Source organism: Mustela lutreola, chromosome 7, assembly GCF_030435805.1.
Source record: "Mustela lutreola isolate mMusLut2 chromosome 7, mMusLut2.pri, whole genome shotgun sequence".
In the NCBI taxonomy this organism is placed as follows: domain Eukaryota; kingdom Metazoa; phylum Chordata; class Mammalia; order Carnivora; family Mustelidae; genus Mustela; species Mustela lutreola.
This window is the reverse complement of record NC_081296.1, coordinates 152,216,846-152,231,714: the sequence shown is the minus strand read 5'-3', so window position 1 is coordinate 152,231,714 and position 14,869 is coordinate 152,216,846. Positions and strand designations below refer to the sequence as shown.

At 65.1% G+C, this 14,869-nt stretch overlaps 1 protein-coding gene across 1 annotated transcript; it reads left to right on the top strand.

Annotated features, from left to right (window-relative positions):
* Positions 1 to 11,078: 11,078 nt before the first annotated feature.
* On the top strand, positions 11,079 to 13,181 carry LOC131835403 (uncharacterized). Its single transcript, XM_059179720.1, has 2 exons — positions 11,079 to 12,132; positions 12,257 to 13,181. The coding sequence occupies exons 1-2, from the start codon at positions 11,249 to 11,251 to the stop codon at positions 12,297 to 12,299; spliced, it is 927 nt and encodes a 308-aa protein (XP_059035703.1). The 5' UTR covers positions 11,079 to 11,248; the 3' UTR covers positions 12,300 to 13,181.
* Positions 13,182 to 14,869: the final 1,688 nt, after the last annotated feature.

The window sequence follows — 14,869 nt, the reverse complement described above, 5'->3', positions numbered from 1 at the left end:
TGAGCGCCCCTACCCCAGGCCCTTCCCCGCTGGGCCTGGCTGGGTGACCTGATGCCCAGCAGGGCTCCGCACCTCTCTCCAGGCCTGTTCTTGGTGTGGCTGGAAACGTGGCCGGGAATGTGGCCCGCACCCACCCTGCGGACCCCAGAGCCACGGCTACACCCCAGGACGCCACTTACCCGGGCAGCCTCACTCTCTGCTTAGAGTGAGGCCAAGAACTGAGGCCAAGACCCTCGGGCCGCCTGTCTTGCCCTGGCCTGTACCTTGTGCTCTCTTGAGTGGGGGAAGCTGGGCAGGTGCTCAGCCCCCAGAGGGGTAGCCGCTGTTAGGAGGTGCGCAGAGAGGAAACACACTCTGGATGCCCCGGACGCTGGCACCTGCTGTTACCGGCCCGGGGTGGGAGCCCAGTGCTGGGACTCCTCCGGCTGAGCAGGAAGAAGCCGTGGGCCCTGTCAGCCATCCTGCCGCTGGAAGGCCCAGCCGCTTGGAAGGAGGTGGAGTGCAGGACCAGTGGGGCCCTCCTGGCCACCGGGTGCCCCGTGCTGCTGCCTTTCCCTTGAGCCTGCTGAGCTCTGCTCCTCCCGGCTGCCGGCTCTGGGACAGCCAGGTGGAGAGGCATGAGGCTTTGCCCGAGAGCTCGACTGCGGAAGCCCTCCACCGTCTCTGGGGGTGCCGGTCACTAAGGAGAGGTCTGGTCCTTCCCAGACCTGGTGGACAGTGGACTTTGGGGCACAAGGCTCAGAGGCACGGGCACGGGGGACATGACCCACCCTGAGTTGACGACCCAGCCAGGGCCTTTGGACTTGGTCCCAGCCAGGGGCAGGGGAGGTTGCACGGGCCCAGCAGAGTCTTGTATTCCCTCATTTGCACCTAGGATCCAGACATTGTGCGGTGCAGAGGACACAGCGGTAGGACTCAGGAGGCCTCTGGAGGGAAGGGGCTTCCGGTGCACACTGGGGTGGGGTCGGCGTGAGGGCCCAGGTGGTGCCTGGCTAGGCTGTGCAGCTGGGGCGGCTGCGGGTGGCAGGCTCTCTCTCGGAGGGCAGGGGACCCCGAGAGCCCCACTGCCCCCACTGGCTGGAGGGTGGGCTATCCACCGCGGCCACGGATGTGGGTCTGTGGCGTGGGCAGAGCCGGCATCTTTGCTGGCCTCCCGTGCTGATGCTGCTTCCTCTGGGCCCGACAGTCCTCCCGTCCCCACGGGGTCTGAGCAGGGAGCAGGGCCTGCACTGAGGGGCACGTCTCACCCCAGCGGGCTGAACCAGGGCCCTGGCAGGAGACCTACTCTGGGCGGTGAGTAGCTTTCAGACCAGAACCAGCACCTCCTGGGCCCGCCGCCCTGGTGCTGCCGGCGGCGTCCTTGGCACTCGGCCCCGGGGACCGCACCAGCTGGCTCTGCCTGGAGACAGCTCTGACAGCCGAGTCTCCGAAGAAACCAGCCCTGGGGAGTCGGGCGGGGGCTGGGGTTCCGCACGTGTCCCTGGGGCGGCTGGGCCCATTAACCCCTGCGGGCCGGGCTACAGGTGGGTGGTGGTGGCCTCGTGGTGGCCCGACTCCGGCCGTCCCAAGACCCTGCCTGGCTGGCCCCTCCCCTGTCCACAGAGGCCATTCAGAGGGGCTTGAGACCGGCAAGGGGGCCGGCGCGGCTGCCAGGCCTCTGGACCGGGTCAGGAGACTGGGTTGGGTCAGGAGCGAGTGTGGGAGTGTGTCCCTGCAGGGGGGACAGCCTCGCCTCCCAGCCCTGGGCTCCCCGTGCCCTTCTGGATGCCCTCTAGTGCTGGCGGGGGGAGTGGGGAGGCGGCTGTGCCCTCCACACCCGCAGGTCTCTGGATGCCGGGGCCCAGGAGCCAGGAGGCCAGCAACAGCCGCCTGGCCCTGTGGCCAGCAAGTGGCTCGGTCGGGACCCCCAGCCCCTGCCCCCCGAGACAGAGGCACAGGAGAGCACGGCCCCAGAGCTGGTTCTCAGGGACAGAGCGTCAGAGGCGGCCAAGGGTGGCACAAAGTGACTTTCTGGGGTGAAAACACGATATCCTAGCAGTCCGGCCGAGGACAGCAGGAGCGGGGGGTCAGCGCCGCAGCCAGGATCACAAGGGAAGAGAGACGGATCTCGCGGCGGAGCTGGAGTGTGCGCGGGGGCCCCAGGAGCTCCCGGAGCGCAAGGAGCGGATGGGGCAGCAGTGACCCGGACCCACCGCCCGAGTCCACGGGAGCCGCTCGGCCGTAGACGCTCTCGGGCGCTTGCGGTGGGGGCGTTCTCGGGATCAGGCGCCGAGCGAGGCTGATAGATAAAGGAAAAGGGGCTTTGCGGTGGGTGTCGTCAGCCGGCCGGCAGCTCCTTGCGGGCGGGGGCTGCGGTGGGTGAAGGAGCACAGGGAGGGGCGTCGGCGGGGCAGGGGCTTGTGGAGCCGGGTCTGCTCCCCGCGTCACCTACTGAGGCTGGCGCGACGCATCTGGTGAGCGGGACCGGCCGCCCGCCGAGGCCCGGGGCCGGCAGCCACTCCACGGGCACACGGGACCCTCAGACTGGTCATGAGCGCCAGCACTGGCTACCTGCTGTGGGGTGACACGTGACCCCCCACGCAGGGGTTGGAATGGTGAACCTTGTTCATCTCCTGGCATTTCTCGGGGTCCGGGACCCGGGAAAGCCAAGTGGGGTGGCTGTGGTCACTCTCTGACTCGGCCACGCTGGGTCCTGCAGGGAGCGGAGGGCCGCCGCCAGGCCCCGGCTGCTGCCAGTGTGGACGGGACACACTTGGGCGGGGGGCGGAAGGGAGATGTCCCCACAAGGACAGACAGCCGAAGGGGACGGAGCATTGGGACGAGCCCGAGACCGCAGCCACGGCGCCGGAGAAGCAGCCGGAGAGCTCTTCTCTCCGGCCGCCTGTCCTGCGCGCCTGCAGAGAGGCCGCGGGCCTCCAGACACAGGGCCCCTGCCCCGCCGACCCCGACAGGCCCCTGTGGGGAGCCGTGGGGAGCAGGGAGAGGAGGCGGTCGTCCCTGCTGGGCCCTGTGCTGGGGGGGGGGCATCTGGAGGGGAGCCCACCCTCTGGGACCTGGCTGCAGACCTCACAGGCCAGATGCACAGCCCTGAGGCGGGGGACAGGGAGAGGGCACGGGGGTGAACCCACGTTGTGGGGTCAGGTGGGGCACCGGGGAGCGGCTGGGCCACAGGCCGGGGGAGCAGGGCGGGCAGCAGTAGCCCTGCTGACACCCACAGCGTGATGATGGGGTGGGGGTGGGCAGGCCTCATGGACGGACGCGTAGCCTGAAGGGGCAGGACTTTGGGGGAGGACCCTGCGTCCCAGTGGCCAGGGGCCAGAGAGAATGGAGAGCTGAGTCAGTGATGCCTGGGGTAGGGGCTCCAAGGAACTCAAATGTGTCCCCCAAGAGCCATCATGGCGCAGTGGCCGGCAGGCGCGGTCAGGAGAGGCCCACAGGGCAGCAAGCAAAGGCCTTCCTTTTGGCAGAGGCCCTGGTGTAGGGAACAGGCAGAGGGACCAGCCACCCCCTCTTCCTCCTGCGGCCGTCTGTCCAGCTGCACTGGAGGGAGGGACAGGCTTGGGGCGGGAGTGACGGCTTTGAGGGCCGGCTGGACGGTCACCAGCAGGAAGGGAGCCGCAGGGAGCAGCGCTGCGGCCTGGAAGCAGGGTCGGGGGAAGGCAGTGCTGTTCAGGGTCCTGAGCAGGACAGGGTCCCCAGGCTCATCGCCCGGAGAGGGTGCACCCCAGGCCCCTGTGTGGTGCGTGCCCAGGACAGCAGGAAAGTCCTGCTCACAGGGCACGAGACGGCGGGCAGAGCTCCCGAGGAGCAGGGGACGGAGGCTTTGAAGGCCGTCACTCAGGAGAGCGTGAGGACGGCGCGAGGGCTGACCGCCCGCAGGAAAGGGGACGGAAAGTCTGCACAGCCGTCCTCGGGGCCTTTCACGATCCAGCAAGGAGACGACAAACGTCCCACAGAAGCGCCGGGGAAGACGAGCGCCAGGACTTCTCCAGGGAGCAGCGAAGGAGACAGCGCGGCGGGTCACTCCGCGCTCCACACTCCCGGAGCCCGGCCGGGAGCAGCCTTGTGGGGACCGTGGGGACGGGTGAAGAACCCGGAACCGTGGGTCGGGGACGCTGAGGAGGAGGTCCTGGGCCGCGCAGTGACCCCGTGGGGTCTCGCAAAGCCTTAGAGAAATGTCTCCTGCGTGCGGTGAGGCGGACGCGACGGCGGGCCAGGAAGACGGAGGAGAGCCCAGAGCCTCCAGCGGGACAGAGAGATGGGTCCGGGGTCTCCCAGAGCCTCCGGCCGGGAGCAACAGCCTGCCTCACCTCCACTGTCACCCGGTGGGACCCGTGCTGGGATCACGCCCTTGGCACAGGGAGAAGGGTACCTCGTGGCCACGGAACCTCTGGCTGTTGGCCACCGTGGGGAGCCCCCGGCGCAGCGAGAGCCGACACCTTCCGGGAGCGCCTGACACCTGCTGGTTTAGGCGCCGGTGCCACAGCCCTTTGACTCCCTCAGAACCAGACCCACGGCGGGCGCGGGTGGGGCGGGCACTGGGCAGGAGGACGCCAGGACATGGGGGCAGGCGAGGCTCCGGGGAGAGCCCCCCGTGTCCGCTGGCATTTCTAGGACATGAGCCCATCGGGGCTGGCGCGTGGGAGCACCCCGCGGGCAGTCCTGAGGCCAGAGTGCGCGTGGCCTGTGGGGACACAGCCGACCCCACCCCCGCCATCGGCGGGCCACGCCAGCACCAGGGTCCGCAGACCCACGGAGACGTCCCCGGACGGCTGGGTTGGAGAGACTCAGGAAAGGGGTCGCTACCTCATCTGCTCCTTTGTGGCCGTGGCGCTGCGTAGGTCACTGAGCACCCAAGGGCTGGGGAGCGGGCGGGTCAGGGATGGAGCCCAGTCCCGCTGCCGGCTGGTCTCTTCACTCACTCTTACTTCCGCTGTGGGTAAAACCCACAGAGCGGACAAGCGGATCTCCAGAGCTTCCCCTGCAGTCCGCAGCTCGGTCCATGAAACCACTGCCCGTCGCCCCCGCAGCCCCGGCCCCTGGCCGCCGCCGTCAACATTCTGTTTCTGTCGATGCGGCTGTTGAGTGGGATCCCGCAGCGTGTGTCTTCCCGTGACCGGCCATGTCCTTGGGGTGACGTCGTCAGGGTCCACCCCCGTGGTCGCGGGGTTAGGCCTCCCGTGGGCTGTGCCGTCCCACAGGCACGCACCGCGCGGCGTCCGCCCACCAGACGCACATCCAGACGCACGTCGGCTCTTGGCTCGCGGGAGCGACGCAGCTGTGAACGTGGATAGACAGAGCGTCAAGACACACAGACGTCCTTTTAGATCAATGCCCCACGGACACGTGGTTATTCTATGTCCAGTTTTTTTGAGGAGACCCCGTCCTGGCTTCCGCAGCGGCTGAACCATTTTACGTCCCATCATCAAGGCTTAAGGTTCTGATTTCTCCACAACCTCATCAACGCTGATGGTTCTCTCTCCTGCTTGGTGTTTTATGCCCAGCGGCCCCCTCTCGAGTGTGAGTGGTTCTGCTTTCCTTCTCTACTGACCAGTAACGCTGAGACGATCCAGGTTGTTCGAGAGGAATCAGGCTGCGCGAGTCCCACGTGCGTGCACACCCGTGTGTGTTAGCTGGGACCTCACAGTCTCGGACGCAAGACGGAGAAGGGCACCCAGGTTCCAGGGGGAGGACGCAGTGAAGGGGCGGGGGGCGTCCGGGGGGAGGACAAGGTTGGAGGGGAAGCTGGACTGGCCAGGCCGGGGAGAAAGACCGGCTTCAAGTGTGCACGGACTTGGACTTTCGCACAGTCGTGGAGCTGGAGAGAAGCAGACACGAAACCACAGAGTCGGGAATGGTCGGGACAGAATACGAGAGGATTGGGGGTGCCTCAAAGACGGAAAACCGACCATTTAAGAAGACCGGTGTCCCCTGAGAGAAACTGAAGGTCCTCCGCGGCAGGCACTCTGTGCTCCCGAGCGGGAAGACCTCATGCTTCGGAAGGGACGAGACTCCCCGCGTGGATCCGCAGGTTCAACACAGTCTGCCCAAATCCCAGATGTGCTTTCCCCTCGGAGAGGGGCCAGCGGATCCCAAATGTACATGGACTTGCACAGGACCCCCAAGTGGCCAAAAGGAGCCTGAAAAAGAAGAATGAAGGGGCGCCTGGGTGGCTCAGTGGGTAAAGCCTCTGCCTTCAGCTCAGATCATGATCCCAGGGTCCTGGGGTCGAGCCCGCATCGGGCTCTCTGCTCAGTGGGGAGCCTGCTTCTCCCTCTCTCTCTGTCAAATAAATAAGTAAAATTAAAAAAGAAGAAGAAGAAGAATGATGTGGGGAGACAGACGTGATCATTTCAAGACTCACCACAAAGTGACCGTTATCAGGACTGTGGTGTCGGTGTGAGGACGGACCGCGGGGCTGGGCACCCGCGACACACGCTGACCTTTACCGTCTGCCAGGGTCCGAGGCGGGTGCGGCCAGTGCAGGGAAAGGAGGGTCCCGGGGCCGTGGCCATCTGCACATCCGAGAGTGAGGTTGGATCCCTACCTCACACCATGGACAGAGGCTCGCTCAGAATCGGTGGAAGACGTCAGTGCAATCAGAGGTGACGAGGAGGCAGAACGCCTGGGAGCACAGCCTTGAGAAATGGGCAGAGTGTCTGCGCAGACGTTCCCCCAGGGAGGATGTCCCGGTGGTCAGGAGCACACGGACAGGCGCCAGCAGCCCTCCCCACCGGGCCGTGCGCGTCGGAACCGCCCCGGGTGGACTCACGCACATCAGGATGGACAACAGGGCGCGGTGGGGAAGTGGAGAGACGGGGCCGTGCACGCCGTTGGTGGGAACAGTCTGGCCGTCTCTCAAAGGGCTGAGCACGGCGTTACTGGTGACCTGAAGGTCCCATCCCTGGTGTCTCCTCAGGAGAAACAGAAACAAAACGCTCCTATGGACATGTCGATGGTGGCTCACCTCATCGTCCACGCCGGGAGCTGCGCAGACGTCCGTCGGCCGGGAACGGGCTGACACACGCTCCCCAGTGCCTGGGGCTGCTCCTCCCGCCGCAGAAAGGAACGGTGATGCGCACGAACCCTGAGAGGTGACCGGTGACAGAAGGTACCCACAAAGGGCAGCGTGTCGTACGGCTTCTTCACGGGCGACGTCCAGACGGGCAAGTCCACGGAGACAAGAGACGGAGCCATGGCCACCAGGGGCTGGGGACGGAGAGACGGGGACCGACCGCTAACGGGTGTAGATTTCTTTCCGGGGGATGAAACCGTCTGATACTGGAGGTGGTGGCGGTCACAGAGCTCTGAGGACCTTCCCACTGCCCTCCACTCTGCTCTACGCGGCTGGGCCGAAGGGCATGTGGGGTCCCAGGGCGGCTCATCCTTTCAACAATTCTAATTCCAGTCCCGTTCCTGCACGGTGTGACTCTGGTTTCAGGAGCGGGGTATCGCGGGGGGACAAGTCGCTTGCCCTCTGACCCCGTCCGACCGTGCTGTGGACCCGCACGCCTGGAAGACCGCATTCAGTCATTCCCTTCCTCAGAGTCCGGGTGTCTTGTCTCTTCCCTCCTGCTGACGAACGCGTGGAGGATCGTAAACCACCCAGCCCCCGAAGGTGTTTGGACACGCTTCCCTTCTCTCTCGAGCTCACTTTCAGACAGAAGGTGAATGAGCCTCTGCCGACGACCACTGCGGGGCCGCGGGTGTCGCGGGTCGCACGGCAAGGCCCGGCCCCGCCACAGCTGCGGGCCTTCACGAGGCCTGGAGGGGCTGGGGGCTCCGCAGGCTTTGCCGGACGCGGCGGTGCGTCTCCTCCCTCCACGTGCCCCAAACGGAGACGTGGCCCAGAACGGGGCCGTGTTGAGGACGGGCGGAGCGTCGGCTCAGGGTCCGGGGACGCCAACACACCACGCGCTTCGGAGCCACATGATTCCGCCGTCGGAACCGTGTGGGGAGCCCTCGGAACAGAAGGGACGAACACGCGCTCGTGTGTGGATGACGTTCGGGGACCACCAGGCACGCCTCGCTCGGACGCACGGCCTCACAGGGCTGCGCTCGCCCCCGGGCCCAGGGGCTCCCCCGGCGCCTCCGTCCCCGCAGACGGCGTCCCGCGCTCAGCTTTGATCGCCTCGAGACCCACCTGCGTCTCTCGGGTCGGTCTCTCGTCCTTCTCGTCGCTGACCCGTGTCCCGGCGCGTGGACGGCCGCCAAGGGGAGTGGGTTCACGGCCCGCGGTGGGCGTGTGCTTCGGCGCCCATGTGGACGCTCCAGCCGCAGCCGTGGGCGACCGTCACGACGACGTGTCTGTCTCTCCTCGGGGTCTCCCTGCGAGTGTACCTGTCGGGTCAGGCGGGCGTCCTGCCTTTGGCTTCACAGAAACCGCCACACTCTCCCGACGGCCTGAGGGGACCGACGTCCTCACCAACACCTGCGAGGTCCGCCGGGGTCGAACCGTGCTGCGTATCTTGTCAGGAGCCTTCTGCCCGTCGCACGCTTTCTCGGGGGAAATGTCTGTTCAAATCGTTGCCCATTTATTTTATTTATTTATTTTTTTTAATTGTTGACTTTTGAGATACAAGCCCTTTATCGGACACACAATGAGCCGTTGTTTCTTCGTCTGTGGATGCTCTTTCTCCTCGAGGCCCATTTATTTCTTTAAGTTTAAATTTCTATTTTTGTTTTTAAGATTTTATTTATTTATTTGACAGACACAGATCACAAGTAGGCAGAGAGGCAAGCGGAGGTGGGGGGAGCAGGCTCCCTGCTGAGCAGAGAGCCCGATGCGGGGCTCCATCCCAGGACCCTGAGATCATGACCTGAGCCGAAGGCAGAGGCTTCACCCACGGAGCCCCCAAGTTTAATTTTTTAAAAATTTAAGTTCAATTCCTTAACCCAGAGAAGATCGTTAGTTCTAGAAGTGGAGGTCAGTGTTTCACCTGCGCTGGTCCGGCCGTGCCCTGCCCCCGCCCCCACCCCCAGGGCCCGCGCTCAGCCTGTTTGCTGGCGTCTCCATCTCTGGTTTCATCTCATCTTCTTTGTCCTTCCTGTCCCCTATGCTCCTCTGTTTTGTTTCTTAAATTCCACACGGGGGAAGGTCACAGGACACGGGTGTTTCTCTGACGGACGCGTTTCTCTTAGGACAACCCCCTCCAGCTCCAGCCACGTCGCGGCGAATGGCGAGACCCCGTTCCTGGCTTCAGAGATAATCATCCTTTGATGCCGTCAGTGAGGACTCTTCATCTAACCCCACGGCGGAAAGGTCTCCTGTTTGGGGCCAGACCTCGCCTCCGCTGCGCTCCGTTCTGGGTCACTGTCCTACGTGCAAGGACACACGTCGCCTGAGGCTCACTCCCCTGCCCGAGCGCGGCCAGCGGCTCCCGCCCGCGTCTGAGACGAGGCTTTCTCCGCTGCCGCCCCTTTACGCCCTTAGAAATCAGGGGACGTTTTGTCCACTTTTAGGCCGAAACTACATTTTTCTGTGATTCCTGTGGCTTTATATCGAGGCGTCCTCAAGTCAGGTCGCTGAGCTGTCCCCCTCCGTCCTCCTCTTCCGGCGTTGCTGGGGCAGTTCTGCGCTCTTCGTGTTTCTGGATGAGTTTTAACATCAGTTTGTCAATTTCTACCAAGAACCCCCCTCCCCCAGGCCTGCTGGGATTGGGTTTTGGTTTTTGACTTTTCATTTTGAAATAATTATAAACTCCCAAGAAGTTACTAAAAGCAGGAAAGAGAGGTCTCACGTCCACCTCAGCCATCCTGAGAAAAGCCCAAGTCCTTCCAGGCTCTCCACAGCGGCCCGGGTCACCCTCTGCTCCCTGCTTCTCCCCGCGAAGCCGCACCCGCCGCTGCCCGCAGCCTGCGCAGGGCCTTTGCACTAGCCAACACCCTTCCCCTTCAGGCTTTCATGCGGCCCCAGCACCCCCGCCCCTGCCGCTGCTCAGCCCCCGCCACGGCACCCGGCCCCACGAGGCACCCACAGCGGCATCGTCCGTGGTGTCTCGGCCTCTGAGCCCCCGCTCCGGAACAGCGGGCGCCGCGGCTGCTTCTCCAAGCTCTGCCCGCAGTGGGACACGGGCCAGTGTGTCGGACGTCTCGGACGACTGCAGATATCAGGCCCTCTTTAACGGAAGCGTGTTGTGTGGTCCCACTCTGCTGGGCCGAGGCCGAGCCCAGTCGGGTGACCCGGGCACCCCGGACGCCTCCAATTCTGCGCTTGTTCAATTTCAGCACCACGTGGGTTTTCAGGTTTTTTAAAGAAGATTTTATTTATTTTATTTATTTATTTGTCAGCGAGCAAGAGAGGAACACAAGCAGGGGGGAGTGGCAGAGGGAGAAGCAGGCTCCCCGCCGAGCAGAGAACATGACCCGGGACTCGATCCCAGGACCCCGGGAACATGATCTGAGCCGAAGGTAAAGGCTTCACTGACAGAGCCGCCCAGGCGCCCCACCAGGTGTTTTTGTAAAACGAGGTTGTGGGAGCTCTCACGCTGCATCCCGCGTCTGCAGAGAGAAGTCGCTGTGCTCCTGCGCAGAAGCTGATGTGGGGACCTCTGGGGTGGCCGCTTCTCTCCTGGGCTGCATTGGTGTTTCTGCCCGGAGGGCCAGGGGTCGGTGGGATGGTGGCTCCGGGACCACTCCCCAAGCACAGGGACCAGACGTCAGAGCGCACGCTCCCAGCCCCTTCCCCAGAAGCGGCTCCGGCTGTGGCAGCTGCCGTGGCGGGCACACTGGCCCTGCAGGGTCCTGGTGGCTCTGTGCTCCGTACACATTGTCTGTGGGAGATGTCCAGAGCCCACAGAAGGCCGACTCAGTGTGAAGCCCTCCAAGTTCTTCCAAGAGAAGACCCCCGGCGCTGGGTCAGCTGCATAGGCTGACGGTGGCCAGTTAGGAGTTCAGGCACCAGGGGTACGGGCACGTCTGTGGCTGAGGGCGATGTTTCTCAAGGAGGGTGCGTGGCACAGAGGGACCCAACGGCTGCTGTGCTGGTGACTGGGGTTGGGCCGGGACTGGGGTGAGTACATGGGCTGGAGTGTGCCAGTGTAGGGGGGTCAGAGCAGGAGGTCACAGGCCTGGCCGGGAGCGGGGCTGGAGGGGGGAGGGCAGGAGGGTGCGGGGAGCACAGGGTTGGGGGAAGGAGTCAGCTCCCAGACCCAGGACGGGGAGCCGGGCGCTTCACCGTGGTCTGGGCCTGGCTCTCCCGCCCGCCGGGGGGCCGCGGTCCTCAGGGCCTCGTGCCAGCGCCGGCAGGATGGGACAGCCCCTCCCTGCGCTCCCCCCGCCGCGGTCGCTGTGTATCCATCGGCTCCGGCCGCGTAACGAGCTGCCGCCCACCGCGGCTCCGGCTCCTGAGGTCAGGGCTCCCCTGGCAGGTCTCTCCAGGGCTGGCTGGTGGGGATGGTCCCATACGCGTCTGGGGGGTGGACAGTCCGGCGCGGCGTTGGGACCGGCTGGGCCGCAGGTCCCGCCCCTGCTGACGCCCCCGACTCATTCCCGCTGCCGCCGAGGGGCGGGATGTTGCCGAGACGCTGGGGCTTCCTGTCCGCGTCTTCCTCATCAGCTTTTCGGAGGTGTCTCTTCCGTTCTCCGTGTGCGGGGAGTCAGTTCTCGCACTTACAGAGGCCGGCGATCATCCCAGAAGGAAAGCTGGTGCCCATTAGCAGTCACGTGCTGTCCCGACTGGCCCCCTGCCGCTGCTGATCTCCCTCTGGGTCTGCAGACTCGCCTTCTCTGGACCTTCCCGTGCCACCCGCGGTCCCCTCTGTGTGGCCGCCTCCGCCCCGTCAGGACGTCGTTGCTCAGAAGGCCTCTCAAAACCCCGCTGAGACCGGGGCGTCACGGGGATGTCTTGGGGACGACGGTGGAGTGTCGCTCCCCTGTGTGGATGAGGGGCTGTTTCCAGGGTGGAGCCAGGGCAGTCGCGCCGCGTCCTCGGGAGGATGCCTGGAGCAGGGCCGTGCGGCCGCGCGGGAAGACACAGCCGTCCTGCGGCCCGTCTCGCGTGTCTGCTGGCAGCTGGCGAGGCTCCCGCCCCGGGCCGTCCGCGCCTGGCCAGAGCCTGCCGCTCCGCCTTTCTGACCACGGCGGCCCCCAGGAGGCACAGGCATCTGGAGGAGGAATCGCGAGCTCTGCTGGGTGTGTTGGTGCACGTGAGCCTGGGGTCCTGGGGCCGGGGGAGCGTTAGGTGGGCTTGAGGAGATCTGAGCGCCCATCACCAGGCTTCTGGCCGGCTGAGCGGGGCCTCCTCCTGTCTGTGTAGACCCGCCGTCCTTCGACTGGCCTGTGTGTGGGAGACGGTTTAGCGCCGCCTGGGGAAGGTCCGGCCTTGCCCTTGGCCCCTGGTTGGCCTCTAGGAACGTTCTGCCTGATAAGGTGGTCTTTTTCTTATCTGGGCTTGGGGCCACCCCAGCTGGTCTACCAGTGGGATGCAGGGTGGGGCCTTGGGGAGCGTTCGATCAGTGTGTCCCCAGAGGGTCAGCCGACCTCGGAGCCCCCACAAAGACCCCAGACACCAGCGCTCGGCGGGCCGCACTTCAAGCAGCACAGCAGACCCGCGCATGTCCGCATCGGGAAAGTGACGCTGTGTCTGACCCCGGCCAGCGGGCCGTGGGACATGGGTGAGGCCCCATCGGAGCCCTGCCCTGCGCCCCCTCCCTGCTCCCTGTTCCCCGCTGGCGTGTGCTGGGGTCTGCTCGCGGGCGGAGCGGTAACCCTGATGGCATCCGCTCTCCTGAGCTCCGCCAGCCCTGGAAGTGAGCTATCAAATCTGAGTATGGTCTCGGGGACCCCGGGCTGTGTCCAAAGTGGACAGGGGGAGCCCTGTGTCTGTCCCTCTGCATTCACGACCGTCCTGTGATGACCTGTCCTGAGGCCCCCAGCCCACCTTGTTTGGACTCAGAACTCAGGCCCCGGCATGCCTGGGGTCACAGTCGAAGGGTGACATTGGCCTGGGGCACTCATCCATGGAGGGGGACATTGGCTGGGTCAGGTTGCTGTCCTCGAGGCCCGCTGCCTTGTCAGAGTCCCCTGGCGGGCTGGGCTGCGGGTCTGCGGTGCCCAGCGGGTGCAGAGAGGAGGGCTGGACTGGGGGGCGGGGGCTGTCAGCCACTCCTGGGCTCCGGCCCCCCCCTCGTGGCCACGTCCCTCCTCCCAGACGGGGCTGACTCAGAGCCCAGCGCAGAGACGGACACGAGGGGACGGGCCAGCTTTGTTCAGTCACTTCCCAGATACTCAGTGGAATTCACCGGTCGCAAGTCCTCCTTCCAAACCCTGTACGGAGGGACTCACTCGTGCTCCATCCCCGTCCCCATGACCTGCTATGGCCGTGTGGGCGTGCAGCCACCGTTCCCGTGGCGCAGGTAAGGAACCAGGCCCAGAGCGGTCAGGGAGCGGCCCAGGACCTGGGGCCAGCACGAGCTGTAGGGCAATGGCACTGGCCAGGCCGCCTGTCCCGAGAGGACGGCCCCAGGCTGGCGCTTCTTTCCTCAGCGTGGATCCGGTCTCTACGGGAGTGGCCCCGGGGACAAAACAGGCGGAGCGACCAGAGCGTCCAGCACCGTCAGGGGTGCGGCTCTCAGTCGGAGGGACCGCACCTGGCACCCGTGCCCCCTCTTAGACCCTCATGGCGGCTGTGGGTCACCACCACCTGGAACCCAGCCCCAGCCCCTGTGGACGTGCTGGGACGTGCGCCAATGGCCGGTGCCTGCGGCTCCAGGTCCACATGTGTGCGGTCACTCCCTCCCTCCCGGCCGAGCCTCCTCGTCGCCCTTCAGGAAGCTCAGCACTTCCACGTGCGGCGGGGACAGAGCACGCTGGGCGGTGGCTCAGCCTGAGCTTGCGAGCGCCCGCCTGGCGTGGCCGGCGGCCCGGGGCGGGAGAGCACAGCCCCTCGGCGTTCTCTGGGCGCCCCGCCGCTCAGCCGCCAGGCCCGGTGCTGGAGGTCGGCGGTGTCACTGGGGGCATCAGGGCAGGAGTGGACACGCTCGGGACGACAGCGGGGCAGGCAGCCGCTCGGCACTGAGGCCGTGCTCCCATGGAAAGTGGCCGGCGCGAGGAGAGGTCTCAACAGTGTGAGTTGGGGGGGCTCCCAGGCGGAGCAGAAATATAGGAGCTCCTGCAGGCCCCAAGGAGCAGGGCAGCTCGCCCTGGTGGGCTTGTCTGTGGAACCTTTCCCTACAAGAGTCTTTTACTTTTATAGGCTTAAATCTGTTGATTCTTTTTTAAAGATTTTATTTATTTATTTGACAGGCAGAGATCAAAAGTAGGCAGAGAGGCAGGCAGAGAGAGGAGGAAGCAGGCTCCCTGCTGAGCAGAGAGCCCGATGTGGGACTCGATCCAGGACCCTGAGATCATGACCTGAGCTGAAGGCAGAGGCTCAACCCACTGAGCCACCCAGGCGCCCCAGATTTGTTGATTCTTCTGCAATGTATATTGTGAGTATTTCTGCAGGTTCAGGGCTGACTGTGGTTCCTTTTGCTGGATGTAAGTTTTCATCCTACGTGGTCAGCCCTGTCCATCATCTCGGGCAGGCGTGGCACGGAGCATTTCCGCGTGTGCCTGTGGCTCTTCCGTGGTCAGAGGTTGTCGGGTCTGTTGGCTTTTCTCTCCATGGCCCCGGGGGCTGCCCACTTCGTGCCCTTTCTTCCCTCCAGAGTTGGGAGCAAATGCAACCTGCGTGTCCAGCTGGTGGATAAGACAGTGTGTGCTTTGTTGAGTCCGGCTGCATGGAGGGTGTGGTCGGATGCGTGGACCCCACGGGCACCTAGGAATGCGTCCTTCGCCGGAAGGGACACCTCCAGGACCAGGTTCCCCAGGGAGGCGTCTGTGGGACTCGTGGGCCCAGCGGGGGCTGGCGGTTCTGACGCTTCATCCG

Coding starts and splice junctions, on each gene's coding strand:
- LOC131835403 (XM_059179720.1), top strand. CDS start 11,249: ATGGGACAGCCCCTCCCTGCGCTCCCCCCGCCGCGGTCGCTGTGTATC. Junction 12,133..12,256: donor GGAATCGCGAGCTCTGCTGG/GTGTGTTGGTGC, acceptor CTGTCTGTGTAG/ACCCGCCGTCCTTCGACTGG.